The sequence below is a fragment of the Scyliorhinus torazame genome, chromosome 5 (assembly GCF_047496885.1).
Source record: "Scyliorhinus torazame isolate Kashiwa2021f chromosome 5, sScyTor2.1, whole genome shotgun sequence".
NCBI lineage: Eukaryota > Metazoa > Chordata > Chondrichthyes > Carcharhiniformes > Scyliorhinidae > Scyliorhinus > Scyliorhinus torazame.
Genome location: NC_092711.1, coordinates 171,662,144 through 171,681,207, shown reverse-complemented (window position 1 = coordinate 171,681,207; position 19,064 = coordinate 171,662,144). Strand labels below are relative to the sequence as shown.

The following is a 19,064-nucleotide window of genomic DNA, read 5'->3' as shown; positions in this document are numbered from 1 at the left end:
CCTCCCAATTGATTTCAACACTAATTAATCCCACTATCCCCATAGAACATACAACATACAGTGCAGAAGTACTTCCTGCTTTTTCCCCAATTCTCCTCCTGGAAGGTGCTGACTCTCGGGTTCAGTTTCACTCTCACCTGTTGCTCTCCCCAATATGTCACCCAGGTGTCTAAATCTTTACACCTGAAGTTAACAAACTGTTTTACTAAGGGGGGGGCGTCATAATCCAATCCAGTGACTACCCCCCCCCCCCCCCCCAAAGTCCCAAGTCCAAGGAGTTTGGAGACTGGGCTCCGAATGAGTAATGGCGGCCGAAGCCCCCATAATGCCCCGCGCTGCGGAAACCACTCTATCCGCCGTGCAAACGTGCACGCCCAAGGGTGAGGGGAGCTTGCGCATGTGTGGGGGAAGAGTTGGAGGACCAGGACAGTCAGAGCGCGGGCGTTGTGTGAATGAAGACTGAGCTTCACATCGACTGAAACGTCCTCCTGTCTCCAACATCTGGGAGTAAAACACCGTCTTTTCTCCCCCTTTCCATTTATTTTCTCATTCTGACCTTCAATTGGTCACTTACAGCAACTGAAGGGAAAGGAAGTGAATCCAGGGAGGGTGCAGACTCTGGAAAGGTCGGCCCAGGTCTCTCTCTCTCTTAAAGACATTGGCATCCTTTGCTCCCTCAGATTGACACATTTATTTGCCTGGCTAAAAGGATGGTCTCTTTCTGAATGTTCACAATTAAAGGGCTGGGTTCCCCAGGAGATGGCTGACATTTAAGAGGTCAGTAAATTAATATCAGACAGAGATATGTCTCATGTTGTTATATGGTACATATTAATGATAATAATCTTTATTGTCACAAGGAGGCTTACATTGAAGTTACTTTGAGAAGCCCCTAGTCACCATATATGTATTATTTATGATTCTGTTATAAAGTACATTTATTTCCAGTCTTGTAATCTAGTACTGTTGTTTTGTTATATATTTCCAGCCTCAGAGCATTGCAGCACAGAAGGAGTTAGTCAGCAACTCGAGTCGATGCCAACTCTCTGTCGAGCAATTCTGTCAGTCTCACATTTGTCCAATTCTGTAGCCCTGCAGTGCCCTTCTGATTTTATTGCAAAATTATTGATCAGCTATTTGCAGGCAAGGGGACAGCTGGCAAGTGGGAGTCTTTCAAAAAGGTGTTAACTAGGGTTCAGGGTGAGCACATTCCTCTTAGGCTGGTAGAGGAGGGAACCCTGGATGACTCGGGATATTGAGGCTGTGGTCAAAAAGGAGCCATATGGCATGCATACGCAGCTGGGATCAAGTGGATCCCTTGAAGAGTGCAGTGTTTGTCGGAGTAGAGTTAAGGTAGAGATCAGGAGAGTAAAAAGGGGACATGAGATTGTCTTGGCAGATGAGGCAAAGGAAAATCCAAAGAGCTTTTACAGATACATAGAGGGTAAAAGAGTGACTAGGGAGAGGGTAGAGCCTCTTAAGGATACACTAGGTCATCTATGTACAGATCCACAAGGGATGGGAAAGGTCCTAAATGATATTGGCCTTCTGGAAGTTTAAATACAACACATCTACTGGTCCCCCTCTATCCACTCTGGTTGAGACTTCCTCAAAACACTCTGATAAATTAGTCAGACACGGTTTCCCTTTCACAAAGCCATGCTGACTCTGCTTGATTAGATTATGATTTTCTCAATGTGCTGCTATTATTTCCTAATAATTGATTCCAACATTTTTTTCGACAATAAATGTTAGGCTAATCGTCCTATAGTGTCTCGTTGTTTTCCTCCCTCCCATTCTGAATCGGGGGGTTGTCACATTGGCAGTTTTCCAATCCTCTGGTACTTCTCCAGAATCCAAGGATTTTTGGAAAATTACAATCAATGCATCCACTATCCCTGCAGCCATTTATTTTAGGATCCTAGGATGCAGCGATCCAGGGGACTTATCTTATCCCCATTAGTTTGTCCAATACAACTTCTCCAACGATGGTATTTAATTGCTCCCTCCATATTCTTTAGTATTAATGGGATATTTTAAGTATCTTCCACCATAAAGACTTTTGCAAAATATCTGTTTAACTCCTCTGCCATTTCCTTGTTCCCCATAACTGACACAGTGGCATGGAGGCACAGTGGTTAGTGTTGTTGCTTCACAGCTCCAGGGATCTGGATTCAATTCCCGGCTTGGGTCACTGTCTGTGCAGTCTCCACGTTCTCCCCAAAACAGTGCGGGTTTCCTCCCACAAGCCCCAAAAGACGTGCTTGTTTGGTGAATTGGACATTCTGAATTCTCCCTCTGTATACCCGAACAGGTGCCGGAGTGTGGCGACTAGGGGATTTTCACAGTAATTTCATTGCAGTGTTAATGTAAGCCTACTTGTGACAATAATAAAGGTGATTATAATAAAGAATATTACTATCTCCCAAGATACAATCAGATCAGCCATGAACCTTTTGAATGGTGGAGCTGGCTCGAGGGGCCGAGTGGCCTACTCCTGCTCCTAATTCATATGTTATCACATCCTTTATAATAGATTGTAGCATTTTCCCTCCTACTGACGTCAGGCTAATGGGTCTGTGGTTCCCTGTTTTCTCTCTCTCTCCTTAAATAGTAGGGTTACATTTACCACCTTCCATTCTGCAGGAATCATTCCAGAATTTATAGAATTTTGAAAGATGATCACCAATGTATCCACTATCTCTCCAGCCGCCTCTTTCAACACTCTGGGATGGAGAGCATCAGCTTTGGGGGATTTATTAATTTTCAACCACATTAATTTCTCCAGTGCTGCTTTTTCACTAATACTAATCTCTGCTCACTAGTCCCTTGGTTCTCTAATGTTTTTGGGACAATTTCTGCATCTTCCTCCATGAAGACAAACACACACTGTTTAGTTTCTCTGCCATTTCCTTATTCCCCATTATAAACTCTCCTGTCTCTGCCTGGAATGGACCCACATTGGTCTTTGCCAATCTTTTCCTTTTCACATTCCTATAGGAGCTTTTGCAGTTCTCCCCAGTTTGCTCTCATATTCTATTTTCTCTTCCATCAGTTTCTTGGTCCTTTGCTGAATTCTAAAACAAGTTCTCAATCCTCAGGCTCACTACTATTTGGGCCACTTCATGAGTCTCCTCCATTGATCTAATGGAATCTTTAACTTTCCTTGTTCGCCACGATAGCTTCATTTTGCTGTTTAATTTTTGTTTCTTAAAGAAATCTATATTTTATGTAAATAAAATGCGAGCAGTTGCCTGTCTATTGTTTATCGACATACAAAGAACAAAGGACAGTACAGCAAAGGGACAGGCCCTTGGGCCCACCAAGTCTGCTCTGATCATGATGTCTATCCAAACTAAAACCTTCTGTGCTTCCATCTGTATCCGTCTATTTCCATCCGATTCATGTATTTGTCAAAATGCCTCTTAAACGTCACTATCGTACCTGCTTCCACCACCACCTCCGGCAGCGAGTTCCAGGCACTCACCACCCTCTGTGTAAAAAACTTCCCTCGCATGTCTCCTCTAAACTTTGCCCCTCACACCTTCAACCTGGTAATTGACTTTTACAACCGGGGAAAAAGCTTCGGACTATCCACTCTGTCCATGCCACTCTTTTATCAGGTCGTCCCTCAACTCCGTCGCTCTAGTGAAAACAATCAGAATTTATCCAACCTCTCCGCATAGCTAATACCCGCCAGGCCAGGCAACATCCTGGTAAACCTCCTCTGAACTCTCTCCAAAACTGATGCACGATCAATTACACAAAGACGAGAGTTGGATGCAATTGAGGCTTTATTACACTGAGATGTGTGGCCTCCTACAGCAGCTGGCGAAATGGCTGCTATACTGGGAGCACACATATTTATACTCCGCCTACTGGGCGGAGCCAGCAGGCAGGGAACTACCCCCGTATCTGTAGTACAGGGCCTCACCATAAAGTATCTACATCGACATTCTCTATATACAATACATACATCAGTGGTGACTACCACATTCACCCCCTGTTAAAATTGAGTCCGGCGGGGGTGGTGGAGAACTATATGCAGAAAGATGTGATTTCAAATACAGAAAATATTACAAGTTCAGGCGGTCCGGAGCCTTGATCTGCCGTTGAGAGCAGTGCTGGCGGTGACTCCGGCGTTGGTTTGGTCTTCGGTGACTCCGGGCGGCGACTCCGGTGTTGATTTGGTCTTTGGTGACTCCGGGAGCGTGGCGAAATCCTCTTCATCCCCGGGTGTGAGCCGGGGGAGGACGGATTATCCTGGAGCAGGAACTGCGGTGGGGTGCGCCGGAGCAGGGGGGTGGGTGGTGGAACCAGCTGGTGCCAGGTCCCTGAGGGAGACTGTGTCTTGGCGGCCGTCGGGGTACGCTACGTAGGCGTACTGCTGGTTGGCGTGAAGTAGCTGTACCCTCTCAACCAACGGGTCCGCCTTGTGGAGTCGAATGTGCCTACGGCGGATAACGGGTCCCGGAGCTGTCAGCCATGTCGGGAGGGACACAGAGGTGGACTTCCTAGGGAAGGCAAAGAGACATTCATGAGATGTTTCATGAGTCGCAGTGCACAGGAGCGACCGAATGGAGTAAGGGCATCGGGGAGGATCTCCTGCCAGCGGGAGGCCGGGAGATTTCTGGACCCTAGGGCCAGCTGGAAGGCCCTCCAAACCGTCCCATTCGCCCTTTCCACCTGCCCGTTTCCCCGGGGGTTGTAGCTGGTCGTCCTGCTCGAGGCGATACCCTGTTGAGCAGGAACTGGCGCAGCTCATCGCTCATGAATGAGGATCCCCTGTCGCTGTGGACGTAGGCGGGGAAGCTGAACCGAGCGAAGATGGTGTTGAGGGCTTTGATGACGGTGGCAGACGTTATATCAGGGTATGGGATGACGAAGGGGAATCTGTAATGTTCATCGACCACACTGAGGACGTAAGTGTTATGGTCGGTGGAGGGGAGGGGCCCTTTGAAGTCCACGCTGAGGCGTTCAAAGAGGCGGGAGGCCTTCACCAGGCGCGCACGGTCTGGCCAGTAGAAGTCCGGCTTACACACCGTGCAGACCTGGCTGTCTCTGGTGATTGCCCGGACTTCCTCGATGGAGTAGGGCAGGTTGCGGGCCTTAATGAAATGGTAAAAACGTGTGATCCCCGGGTGACAGAGGTTGTCGTGCAGAGTCCGGAGTCGGTCCACCTGTGCGCTGGCACATGTACCTCGGGATAGGGCATCAGGGGGCTCGTTGAGCTTACCGGGGCGATACAAAATCTCGTAGTTGTAGGTGGAGAGCTCGATCCTCCACCTCAAGATTTTAGCGTTTTTGATCTTGCCCCGCTGTGTGTTGTTAAACATGAAGGCAACTGACTGTTGGTCAGTGAGGAGAGTGAATCGCCTGCCAGCCAGGTAATGCCTCCAATGCCGCACAGCGTCAACGATGGCTTGGGCCTCTTTTTCAACGGAGGAATGCCGAATTTCGGAGGCATGTAGGGTGCGGGAAAAGAATGCCACGGGCCTGCCTGCCTGGTTGAGGGTGGCGGCCAGAGCGACGTCTGATACATCGCTCTCGACTTGGAATGGTAACGTCTCGTCGACTGCGTGCATCGCGGCCTTGGCGATGTCGGCCTTGATATGGGTGAAGGCCTGGTGGAGCCTCAGCCGTCAGGGGAAAACAGTGGATTGAATGAGTGGGCGGGCCTTGTCTGCATAGTTTGGGACCCACTGGGCGTAATATGAAAAGAACCCCAGGCATCGTTTGGGGGCCTTGCAGCAGTGGGGAAGGGGGCGTTCTATGAGGAGGCGCATGTGATCGGGGTCGGGCCCCAGAACTCCGTTCTGGACCACATAGCCGAGGATGGCTAAGCGGCTTATGCTGAACACGCACTTCTCCTTGTTATAGGTTAGGTTGAGGAGAGTGGCGGTGTGGAGAAATTTGGCAAGGTTGGTGTCATGGTCCTGCTGATCGTGGCCGCATATGGTGACATTGTCCAGGTACGGGAAAGTGGCCCGCAGTCCGTACCAGTCAACCATTCAGTCCATCTCCCGTTGGAAGACCGAGACCCCGTTAGTGACGCCAAAGGGAACGCTAAGAAAGTGGTAAAGGTGGCCACCTGCCTCGAAGGCTGTGTATGGGCGGTCCGCCTTGCGGATGGGGAGCTGGTGGTAGGCAGATTTCAAGCCCACAGTTGAGAAGACCCGGTACTGTGCAATCTGATTGACCATATGAGATATGCGTGGGAGGGGGTACACGTCGAGCTGCGTGTACCGATTGATGGTCTGGCTGTAGTCAACGACTATCCTGTGTTTCTCCCCAGTTTTAACGACTACCACTTGGGCTCTCCAGGGGCTGTTGCTGGCATCGATGATGCCCTCCCGAAACAGTCACTGGACTTCGGACCTGATGAAGGTCCTGTCCTGGGCGCTGTACTGTCTGCTCCTGGTGGCGACAGATTTACAATCCGGAGTTAGGTTTGCAAATAGGGGAGGTGGGTCGACCTTTAGGGTCGCGAGGCCGCACACAGTAAGGGGTGGTAGGGGCCTGCCCCATTTCAGTGTTAGGCTCTGGAGGTTGCACTGGAAGTAGCAGGGCAGCGCAGAGGTTAGGAAGGACGTAGAGACGGAAGCCGCTGAACTCCACGCCTTGGACAGTGAGAGTGGCGATGCAACACCTCCGGATCGCCACGGATTGGGACCCGGAGGCCAGGGAGATTCTCTGGTTAACGGGATGTAGCGCGAGGGAGCAGCACCTTACCGTATCGGGGTGAATGAAGCTCTCGGTGCTCCCGGAGTCCAGCAGGCAGGAGATCTTGTGCCCATCGACCTTCACTTTGGTTGAAGCAGTTGCAAGGTTGTGTGGACGAGACTGCGGAAAGCGGATAGATCCAAGTGTACTTTGTCCTGAGATGATCGCACTCGTATCAGTTAACCACTCTAACGGTTGTGTGTTGAAAATGTAGGATCCCTTTGAGTGATGTGCACTCTCTCCTAATTATGATCCAAATTCTTGGAGGATGTTTCTTTTTGCGACCGTGACCGAGGCGAGACGCGGCTGGTCATCGGTGGTTGCGGGCGATGAGCAGCTGGTTGAGGTGCCGGATGGGCAGGGGTCCTGGGGGGAACACGATGGCGGCACCCACGGGCCGCACGTGCGTGGGGAAAACAAGATGGTGGCGCCCATTGGTCCTGGGTGGGAACAGATGGCGGCGCCCACGGGCTGCACGTGTCGTGGGGAAAACAAGATGGTGGCGCCCGTTGGTCCTGGGGGGAACAAGATGGCGGCACCCTTAGGTCGCACGTGGTCTGAGGAAGGGAAAATGGCGGAGCCCACTGTCCGCACGTGGCGGGTGCCGGAACAATAGTGGCAATTGAGCGGGCCTGGCACACTGCAGCAAAATGATCGGTTGGCTGCCGTGTGGCACAGGCGTGGGGTTGGCTGAGGGCGTTCGCTGATAGGGACCATGATGGGGTGGCCGTCTGCGGAGTCCACGATGCACGGGGGGGGTGGGCCGCTCGGCCGGGTGCATAGGCTGGACGTTGCATGAAGCGACCGTGAGTGAGAGCGCTAGCTTTTTGGTTTCTGCGAGGTCGAGCGTGGACCGTTCTAAAAGGCGCTGGCGGATGTGATCGGCCCCTATGCCCGTAACAAATGCATCTCTCATGAGCAAATTAGAGTGTTCCATGGACGAGACGGCCTGACAGTAACAGTCTCTAACTAGGGGAACCCTAGGGAACCCGGGCACGCCAGAAATCTTCCACTGACTCACCAGGAAGTTGACGACACGTGGAGAGGAGGTGCCTGGCGTATAGTGTGTTCGGCCGCTGAGCATAGTTTTCCTTCTATGGCTTCTGCGTCGGTCGGCGAGTCCTGGATAAGTGGAAAGACATTGGAGCTCAGCCGCGTGTAAAGGATCTGGATCTTCTGTGGTTCTGGGATTGGGGCTGGCGCAGACCCGATGTACGCTTCGACACAGGCTAGCCAGTGTTGATACTCCTTTCTGGCGTTGTCTGCTTGCGGATGTAGCTGCAGGCGATCTGGCTTGATGCGGAGGTCCATCTTCTGAAAACTTAGTGTAATAAATTGGTGCACGATCAATTACACAAAGACGAGAGTTGGATGCAATCAAGGCTTTACTACACTAAGATGTGTGGCCTCCTACAGCAGCTGGCGAAATGGCTGCTGTACTGGGTGCACACATATTTATACTCCGCCTACTGGGTGGAGCCAGTAGGCAGGGAACTACCCCCATACCTGTAGTACAGGGCCTCACCATAAATCATCTACATCGACATCCTCGATATACAATATATACTTCAGTGGTGACTACCACGAAAGCCTCCACATCCTTTTGGTAATGTGGTGACCAGAATTGTAGGCAATATTCCACGTGTGGCCTAACTAAGGTTCTGTACAGCTGCAGCATGACTTGCCAATTTTTATACTCAATACCCCAACCAATGAAGACAAGCATGCCGTCTGCCTTCTTAGCTCCTTATCCACCTGCGTTGCCACTTTCAGTGGTTTGTTTATTGTAATTTTCCAATCTACCAGACAACTTGCCCCTCAGACCATGGCAGTTTCTTTCTTCAAGAAACACCCAGATAAATTAGGCAAAAGAACCCTGTAACCACCATAGCCCATCTTCATGGCAACATGGCTGCTTTGGGAACTAAATATCTTCCAACGTGCAAACACCTTTTCATTCTGTGCTCCTCGTCAAACTTGGAACCAGGTAATCGCAACTAACCTCAAAAATGGTCAGCCCACCAGAGGCAGAGGTGCTAGACTGACCAGTCCAGCAGAAAGAAACCCTCCAATCATCACCCTTCACCAGATGTCAGAATGAACAAAATGCAGTCCTGGATGTCAGTGAGAGCAGAAACAATAACGGAGCCAACATCTGTAATTTGTGAACTTGTTGGAGTCACAACAGGTGCGATGAATCACAAAACCCCTCCCCACATTGAGCGCAGATGAATGGTCTCTCCCCAGAATTAACTTGCTGGTGTCTCCGGAGTTGGGTCGGATCATTGAATGCCTCCCCTGCTCAGAGCAGGTGAATGGCTTCTTCCAGGTGTGAACTCGCTAGTGTTCCTGCAGGGTGTCCGGATATCTGAATCCCTTCTCTCACTAAGAGCATGTTAACGCCTTCTCCCCGGTGTGAACTCGCTGGTGTCTCTGCAGGTTGGATAACCGAGTGAATCCCTTCTCACACTGAGAGCAGGTGAACGGCCTCTCCCCAGTGTGAACTCGCTGGTGTCTCCGCAGGCTCGATGAAGTAGTGAATCCCTTCTCACACTGAGAGCAGGTGAATGGCCTCTCCCCAGTGTGAACTCGCTGATGTATCCGCAGGTTGGATAACTGAGCGAATCCCTTCTCACACTGAGAGCAGGTGAACGGCCTCTCCCCACTGTGATCTCGATGGTGTCTCTGCAGGCTCGATGAAGTAGTGAATCCCTTCTCACACTGAGAGCAGGCGAATGGCTTCTCCCCAGTGTGAACTCGCTGATGTATCCGCAGGTTGGATAACTGAGCGAATCCCTTCTCACACTGAGAGCAGGTGAACGGCCTCTCCCCAGTGTGAATTCGCTGGTGTGTCTGCAGGACGGATAACTGAGTGAATCCCTTCTCACACTGAGAGCAGGTGAACGGCCTCTCCCCAGTGTGAACTCGCTGGTGTGTCTGCAGGCTGGATAACCGACTGAATCCCTTCTCACACTGAGAGCAGGTGAACGGCCTCTCCCCAGTGTGAACTCGCTGGTGTGTCAGCAGGCTCGATGAAGTAGTGAATCCCTTCTCACACTGAGAGCATGTGAATGGCCTCTCCCCAGTGTGAACTCGCTGGTGTTTCCGCTGTCTGGATAACTCAGTGAACCCCTTGCCAAACTGAGAGCAGGTGAACGGCCTCTTCCCAGTGTGAACTCGCTGGTGTAACTGCAGGGTGGATAACCGACTGAATCCCTTCTCACACACAGAGCAGGTGAACGGCCTCTCCCCAGTATGACTGCGCCGATGAACTTCCAGCTGAGATGGAACCCTGAATCCCTTCCCACAGTCCCCACATTTCCACCGTTTCTCCATGTTTTGGGTATTCTTCTTTCTCTCCAGGTTTGACCTGTCAGTTGAAGCCTCGATCACACACAGAACACGTGTACGGTCTCTCTAAGGGGCTGGTTTAGCTCATTGGGCTAAATCGCTGGCTTTTAAAGCAGACCAAGGCAGGCCAGCAGCACGGTTCAATTCCTGTACCAGCCTCCCCGAACAGGCTCCGCAATGTGGTGACTATTGGCTTTTCACAGTAACTTCATTGAAGCTTACTTGTGACAATAAGCGATTTTCATTTCATTTTCATTTCATTCATTTTCCCCGCTGTGAATGGTGCGATGTTTTTTCAGGCTGTGTAACTGGTTAAAGCTCTTTCCACAGTCAGTGCTCTGGAACACACTCACTCGGGTGCGTGTGTCTTGGTGCTTTTCCAGTCACACTGATGGTTAAAATCTTTTGAAGCCGACAGAACAGACAAACATTTCTCCTTCGAGATTCAAAGGCCGATGATATTCAGTTCCAAGGAATTGAGAGACTCAGTCAGATCGAGAAGTAAAGTTTGAGATTTCTGTCTGTAATTCCTCCTCTTCGTCTAATATCCTGTAAAAACAATTTACAAAAGACATCACTGTCAGTACAGGATAGAAATTCAGAACAGACCATTCTAGTTTCTAGAGAACATTCTTTCCTCTCTTATTCCCCAAGAGCTGTGAATCCCCGTCCCGCACTCTCCCCCTCCATTCTCACTCTGCTGCATCTAATATTCACCCTCCCAATTCTCCTGAAGGTGCTGATTCAGGCTGATTGACAGATCCATGCTCACTGCTTCCTGTCCTCTGCACAGAGATCTTAACAAATACGAGCTGCAGTTGGCCATTTGGCCCATCGAGCCTGCTCGTCTATTCTGTGGGATCATTGGCCGATCTATGTCAGCGACATTCTGCGTGTTACTGACCAGAGGCTGAGTGTGCTGACTCAATATCTGTGAGCTCATGAGGCCAAGCTGTAAAACACCATGAAGAGGCTTGATGATCCGGAGGAGAGAATCCTGAACGTTGAGCAAGATGCCTCCTCGGCGGAGGCAAGAATTCAATCCTTGGAAAACCGGCTGAGTGGTGTGGTGGACTCCTGGAGAACTTGGAGAACTGAGGGTCAGAGACCGAACATCCGAGTCGTCGACCTGCCAGAAGGTGTGGAGGGTAAGGCTCCCGTTAGGTTCTTCGAGGACCGGCTGCCACGTTTTCTCAAGCTGGATGTGAAGCCTGGGCATTTCAAATTAGAAAGGGCCTCGGATCCTGTCTTTGAGGCCGAGGGATAGTTTTCATCCCAGGTCTGTAATCATTCACTTCCACAGCTTGAAAGATCACCAGAGGGTCCTGGAGATGGGCAAGGTGAGGTGAGACCTTGCTCCCACCTCACCTTACAGTGAATTATGTCGCTTTGTCCTGTGATCCTGAAATTGTATCCAACAATTCCGTCAAGTCTTTCAATAATCCGACTACTGCCTTGGCATTCGCTAAATCCATGAAGGGGAAGAATTGGAGCGATGATTTGCAGCCCAGACTAACTGAGGCTCTAATCCGGACTCTTTCCCTATCTTGGTGTTGTCTGAATTTGTTATCTTTTATCCTGTTGAAGGGAGTTGTTATTCTGTGAGGGCCGATTGAATGTCTTCTTCTCCTCGAGTGTTCCAGGGACTCGTATTATCTTATCTCAGTTATGGTAGATGTGCCGTGTGCTTATTATCCGCCGTCTTTCTTCTATTATCCGAGCGTTAATCGTGGCAGAACCGAGTGGCGCCATTGCCAAAGGGTGGGTGGTGGTGGATGCAGGTCTTCACGGGTGGGTCTAAAATGTGGGAGGGACATTCGATCCCCATTCCCTTGTTGGCCCTTCTTTTCTTCTCCTCATTTTGGAGAAGGTATCCTGAGGGTAACGACAGTCTGGCCGTGGGGTTAATCCTCCGGGTCCTCAGTCTTATTGAGGAATGTCCCCTTGGATCTATTGTGGTGGTGATTCTTTTGTATTTTTGTTAGTATGGGAGGGTTTATGTGTTGTTGACTTTATCCTACTCTGGTACAGATGGGGCTTTTATCTGTGAAAGGAGCAGTTTGGGGAGACTTTGGTGCCTCTGGTGTAAAGTGAGTTGGAGGAGGGGGTAATGGCGCACGCCCGATTGAGGCGTGAAAATCTGTTCCTGTTCTCTCTGTCATCTAACTAATGGCGGCAGTTAATCTGCAAATTTTCTCAGGGACTGTACGGGGCATCCATCACCCTATCAGAAGGAAAAAGATAATCTCCTTTCTTAAGGAGAAAGTCGACATAACCTTAGTACAGAAAATTCATCTGGATGATGGGGAACAGTTCTGGTCAGCCTATTATAGGAAGGATATTGTTAAACTAGAAAGAGTGCAGAAGAGATTTACGAGGATGCTGCCAGGTCTTGATGGTCTGAGTTATAAGGAGAAGCTGGATTGGCTGGGACTTTTTTCCCTGGAGCGTAGGAGGTTTAGATGTAATCTTATAGAGGTCTATAAAATAATGAGAAGCATAGATAAGGTATACAGTCGACATCTTTTCCCTAAGGTAGAGGAGTCTAGAACTAGAGGACATAGGTTTAAGGTGAGAGGAGAGAGATACAAAAGAGACCAGAGGGGAAATTTCTTCAGATAGAAGGTGGTGAGCATCTGGAACGGCTGCCAGAGGCAGTGGTAGAGGCAGGTACAATTTTGTATTTAAACCCCAGTTACATGAGCAGGGTGGGTATAGAGGGATAGGGGATAAATCCTGGCAAGTGGGACTAGCTTAGTGATAGAAACTGGGCGGCATGGACAAGCTGGGCCGAAGGGCCTGTTTCCATGCTGAAAAAAATCTATAACTCTATCTGGAACACAAAGAAATCTCGCCTGAAGTCTGTTGAGCTCCAATTACCAGGAGCTAAGGGAGTGTATGGTCTCCCGAAAATCATGCTTCATCAATTGGCCTCTCGTCTTAGGTTCATAATGTCTTGGGATGGACCCAACATTCATCTGGCTCAATACAGAAGCAGACCAGTCAGGTCTCCCTGTATCCAAAACTGGCATAGGCTGATTATGGAATGCATCTCCATGCAATTTTTAATGTCTGTAATTGATTCCGAGTCTGATGCATTGGGTAAAGTGTGGGACTCCTATCTCAAATACAGAGCCTCCAATTTGACTGACTTGCGCCTCCTGAGCCTTGTGTCTTTGTGGGTTTCCTCCGGTTGCTCCAGTTTCCTCCCACTGTCCAAAGATGTGCAACAAACGTGTATTGGTCACACTAAATTGCCCCTTAGTGTCCAAGATGTTTAGGGTAGATAGCTTGACCATGATCAACGCACCGGTTTACGAGAATAGGATGGGGAGTGGGCTTCAGTGAAGTGTTCTTTCTGAGACTCACTGCAGACTTGAGGGGTGAATGGCCTTCTGCACTATCGGAGTTCTCTGTCATCTATGTTGTGTTATTAATTTTAATTTGTATATCCGGTTAGTCTGTTTGTAATATTTTACAAACTGAATTGTTATCCTCTGTTATTATATAATCTTACTCTCTTTCCCCACACACTATTCTAACCTGTTAACTGGTTGTTCAATTGATCTGGCATTTCATCTCGAGGCTCTGGTCCCTCAAATATCCTGTTCCAAATTAATTCTGCAATGTGTTGCTCGGATTTATGTTGGCAATATCTCTTGTTCCACTCTGTGACCATTTTCCACCATTCTTTCTGTTACTCTGTTGCATTCATTGTTTAAAACATGATTTAAAAAATAACAACTTATTAAAAATCTGTCCACCTCATCCGTGAATATATTCAATGACCCCCCACACCCCACTGGTCCCTGTGGGAGATCCAGAGACTAATAACCCTCTGAGGGAAGAGATGACAGGAAATATATAACATAGCTACAGCACAATATTACAAGGCTAGAAATAATAATAAATGTAATTTATGACAGAACCATAAATAATATGATGTGGAGATTATATATAAATGTCTAATTTGTACCATATAACAACACGAGACATATCTCTGTCTGATATTAATTTACTGTCCCCTTAAATGTCAGCCATCTCCTGGAGAAACCAGCCCTTTAATTGTGAACATTGGGAAAGAGACCATCCTTTTAGCCAGACAAATAAATGCACGGTAGCATTGTGGATAGCACAATTGCTTCACAGCTCCAGGGTCCCAGGTTCGATTCCGGCTTGGGTCAGTGTCTGTGTGGAGTCTGCACATCCTCCCCGTGTGTGCGTGGGTTTCCTCCGGGTGCTCCGGTTTCCTCCCACAGTCCAAAGATGTGCAGGTTAGGTGGATTGGCCATGATAAATTGCCCTTAGTGTTGGGTGGGGTTACTGGGTTATGGGGATAGGGTGGGAGTGTTGACCTTGGGTAGGGTGCTCTTTCCAAGAGCCGGTGCAGACTCGATGGGCCGAATGGCCTCCTTCTGCACTGTAAATTCTATGATCAAGCTGAGGGAGCAAAGGATGACAATGTCTTTACGAGAGAGAAAAGCTTTCCAGAGTCTGTACCCTCCCTGGATTCACTTCCTTTACCTTCAGAATGAGAAAAGAAATGGAAAAGGGGGGAAAAGAAAGTGTTTTACTCACAGATGTTGGAGACAGGAGGAAGCCTCATCGTCCAGCTTCCGCATTCAGGCAACAGGGGAGCTGATTGGATGGTGGAAGAGTCCTTCCGGTTCACCAACTCTTCCCATTGGTCAACAACAGTCCGGCGCACGCACAGGAATCCTCGGTGATGTCTCAGGGTCCAGTGCTCAAGCCCGGCGCGCGGACACGGCAGCTCCACGCCACTCATTAATCCCCCTCCTCCAGACAAGGTTTCCAGGCAACCGGCTGACAGCTCCGGCCAGAGCGAAGTGATTTTCCCTCCCTCCGTGCCGGGACTGCGCATGTCCAAGAGAGAGGAGCGGCTGCGCATGTGCGAGGGAAAGCCCACCCCCTGACCTTCCTGGTGAGGTGTTGACCAATGAGAAGAGTGAGGACCTCTCTGCTCCTCCAGCCAATCAGCGCGAGCTTGGTGTGAATGGAGATTTTACTTCACACAGATTGAAATGTCCTCCTGTCTCCAACATTTGTGAGTAAAACACTTTCTTTTCTCCCCTTTTCATTTCTTTTCTCATCCTGACCCTCAATTGGTCACTTGCAGCAACTGAAGGGAAAGGAAGTGAATCCAGGGAGGGTGCAAACTCTGGAAAGCTTGGCCCAGGTCTCTCTCTCTCTCTCTTAAAGTCATTGACATTCTTTCCTCCCTCAGCTTCATAGAACCAATGAATTTACAGTGTAGACGGAGCCCATTCAGCCCATCGAGTCTGCACGGCCCTTAGAAAGAGCACCCTACCTAATCCCACGCCTCCACCCGATCCCTGTAATCCAGTAAACCGACTGAACCTCTTGGACATTAAGGGCAATTTAGCATGATCAACCCATCTAATCTGCACATCTTTGGACTGTGGGAAGAAACCACAGCACCCAGAGGAAACCCACACAGACACGGGGAGAATGTGCAAACTCCACACAGACAGTCTCACAACGCCAGAATTGAACCCAGGTCCCTGGAACTGTGAGGCAGCAGTGCTAACCACTGTGCATCCCTTGATACATTTGTTTGTCTGGCTGAAAGGATGGTCAGTTTTCTAATATTCACAATTAAATGGCTGGTTTCCCCAGGAGATGATTGACATTTAAGGGGACAGTAAATTAATATCAGACAGAGAAATGTCCAGTGTTGTTATATGGTACAAATTAGATATATTATTTATGGTTCTGTAATAAAGTACATTTATTATTATTATTAAATCTGCACTGACCCGCAGAAAGAGCACTTCACTGAGGCCCACTCTCTGCCCTATCCCCATAACCTCATGCATTGATTATAGACAACCCACCTAACCTACACCAGCACAGTGGGCAGAACAGCTGGCTTGTAATGCGCAACAATGCCAGCAGCGCAGCTTCAATTCCCGTACCGGCCTCCCTGAACAGACACCGGAATGTGTTGACTAGGGGCTTTTCACAGTAACTTCATTGAAGCCTACTTGTGGCAATAAGCAATTATTATTATACCTCTTTGGACACTAAGGGGCAATTTAGCATGACCAATCCACTTTAACTGCACATCTTTGGAATGTGGGAGGAAAACGTAGCACTCAGAGGAAACACACGCAGACACAGGGAGAATGTCTATCTTCACACAGACAGCCACTCAAGGAATCAAACCTGGGTCCCTGGTGCTGTGAGGCAGCAGTGCTACCCACTGTGCCCTATTCCTGGCCGAAGTTGAATTTAATTCACTCGTGGAATGCCCAGGAGGAGCAAGTCAGTCAAATTGGAGCCTATGTATTTGAGATAGGAGTTCCATACTTCACCCAATGCACCAGACTCGGAATGAATTACAGACATTAAAAATTGCATGGAGATGCATTCCATAATCAGCCTATGCCAGTTTTGGATCGAGGGAGACCTGACTGGTCTGCTTCTGTATTGAGCCAGATGAATGTTGGGTCCATCCTAACTCAATCCCTTATGAACCTGAGACGAGAGGCCAATTGACATAGTCTGATATTCGGGAGATCCAACCCTCCCTTAGCTCCTGGTGACTGGAGCAGAACAAACTTGAGACCAGATAAATGTACTAATCGTTCCATTAATTTCCTTAACAATTCTGTTCGACAGCAGTATAGGCAGCATCTGCAGAGGGTACAACAGTCTGGGCAACACATTCATTTTAATGAAGGTGATTCTCCCTCACCATGAAATCGGAAGAGCCGACCACCGGGCAAGGACCCACCTAATAGTCACCATCAGCTGTGGAAAGTTGGCCCCATATAGCTGTCTAAAAAAGGGGGACATTGACATTCCCAGATATTTAAATCCCAAGGGGAACCATCTGAAGGGTAACTTAGCAAGAAAAGAGGGCTTACCCCTCAACAGCTCAAACCCCCTCCCCCACTCTAATAATGCCCGGGTCTGAAACACTGGGTTCGACACAAACAGCTGCCCGTCATCGACGCTCAGAGTGATCTTGTGCTGCCTCACCCCACCCTCCAGTCTCGATATCAGAGTTTCTGATCTAATATCCTCCAGCAAGGGCTCAATGGCCAACGCAAACAGTAAGGGGGGCAGAGGGCAGCCCAGTCTTGTCCCTCTCTGAAGCTCAAGGTTTGATGCCCGTAAACCATTGGTGAGCACCGCTGCTGCCGGTCTGTGATGTAACAATTGAATCCACTCAATATAATCCTCACCCAACCCAAAGCCTCGCAGCGGATACACCAGATAATTCCACTCAACTCGAGCAAAAGCTTTCTCTGCATCGAAGGAGATCACCAGCCCATCCAATGCATATTTCTGAAAAGCCTGAATCACATTCAGCAACATTCCAACATTGCTACTGGAAAACCTTCTCCTTATAAACCCAGTCTGGTCCTCCCGCACGATTGTCAGAAGGATGTCCTCCAGCCTTATCGCCAAAACATAAGATCGCAGTTTCAAGTCAACATTCAAAAGAGAGATTGGCCGATGAGAGGCCCACTCCTCTGAGTCCTTGCCCACTTTCAGAATCAAAGAGATATTAACCTCACAAAGAGTCGGTGGCAGCATCCCAGAGTCAAAAGAGTGACAACACATATCTACCAATGGGTCCAACAACAAATTCTCAAACCCCCGATAAAACTCACCCACAGCCATCCGGTCCCGAGGCTTTACCCGGCTGCAGCTACTTCTTGGCCTTTGACACCTGTTCCCTAGAAATAATATAATAATCTTTTATTGTCACAAGTAGGCTTACATTAACACTGCAATGACTTTACTGTGAAAAGCCCCAAGTCGCCACATTCAGGCGCCTGTTTGGGTCACAGAGGGAGAATTCAGAATTCTCAGCCGGTACAGGAATTGAACCCGCGCTGCTGGCCTTGTTCTGCATTACAAACCAGCTGTCTCATTAAGATTTTCTGAGGCCTCCAGAAGCTTCAGGGAAGAGAAAGAATGTTCCACACCCATCAACACATCACCAGACTGCTCAGACTTGTGTAATCCTGCATAGAATTCCTCAAATCCCTGTTTATCTCCTCCGTCTTCATGACCCTTTTCCATCCCCCAAGCTGAATAAAGGTATTCGCTCTAAAGTCGGCCTTTTTGTTTGTCAAACAGGCAAGTATTTGCTCGGCTTATTCCCAAACTCGTACAACTTCTGCCTGACAAACGTTCAACTTTTCTCGGCCTGCTGAGTAAACAGGGAGTCCAAAGCCACTCTTGCTGTGTTAACCTCCTTCAGCAATAGCTTACTCGGGCCCTCCATATGATTCTCCTCCACCTTCACCAAACAAACCTCCAGACGCCGCTGGTTCTCCAGCATCCTGCACCTTTTGTTAGCAGTGTGAGAAATGATCAGCTCCGAGTATAAACTTCACACATCTCCCACAAAATGGAGCGGGGAAATACCAGGAGTCGAGTTAACCAAAAGGAAGAACTCAAACTCTTCCCGAAAGTGCACAATAAATGAATTCAGGGAGGCTCCAAACCTCCACATTCTCGACCTGGGGGTGAGCCCTCGAGCAGAAACTCCAGACAAACGGGGGAAGGTCTGCGATTAGGATGCTCCCTGTGGTGCAAGAGGACACCAGGTGTAGGATCGTCCTCGGCACAAAAAAGTCAGAGATTCTAGTCTGACATTGCTGTGGGGCTGGAAAGAAGGTAAAATCTCTGCTCCTCGGGTACAAAGTTCTTTAAACATCCACATAACCCACCTCCTCACTGTTATGACCCCGGACCAGACCCCAACAGTGGCTTGGATACTGGACACAAACCCCAATATTTTATCTGTGTTTTGTCAGACTGTGAGTGAAGGATACCTCACTCCAGGAGTGATTTCACAAAAAATAGGCTGTGCTGTATGAAAACAAACTTTATTACTGACACAATATTAAAATAAATTTAACATCGCACCAGAAAACAGCTGACAAATAGCCCTTAAACAATGCTAATCAATACAGTAACCCTTAACT

General features: G+C 48.8%; 1 protein-coding gene across 3 annotated transcripts; it reads right to left on the bottom strand.

Annotated features, from left to right (window-relative positions):
- Window positions 1-3,776: 3,776 nt before the first annotated feature.
- On the bottom strand, window positions 3,777-15,006 carry LOC140420670 (uncharacterized). Of its 3 annotated transcripts, XR_011946504.1 has the most exons (3): window positions 14,653-15,006; window positions 6,733-10,623; window positions 3,777-4,514 (listed from the first exon to the last, which is right to left on the bottom strand). XR_011946504.1 is itself a non-coding variant. In XM_072504669.1 (2 exons), exon 2 carries the CDS (start codon window positions 10,057-10,059, stop codon window positions 9,109-9,111), a length of 951 nt encoding a protein of 316 aa, XP_072360770.1. In that variant the 5' UTR covers window positions 10,060-10,623; window positions 14,653-15,006; the 3' UTR covers window positions 3,777-9,108. The 3 variants fall into 3 exon arrangements, 2 of the variants coding, with proteins under 2 accessions (XP_072360770.1, XP_072360771.1); XM_072504669.1 differs by having other exon boundaries at window positions 3,777-10,623; XM_072504670.1 differs by lacking the exon at window positions 14,653-15,006 and adding an exon at window positions 12,450-12,569 and having other exon boundaries at window positions 3,777-10,623.
- Window positions 15,007-19,064: the final 4,058 nt, after the last annotated feature.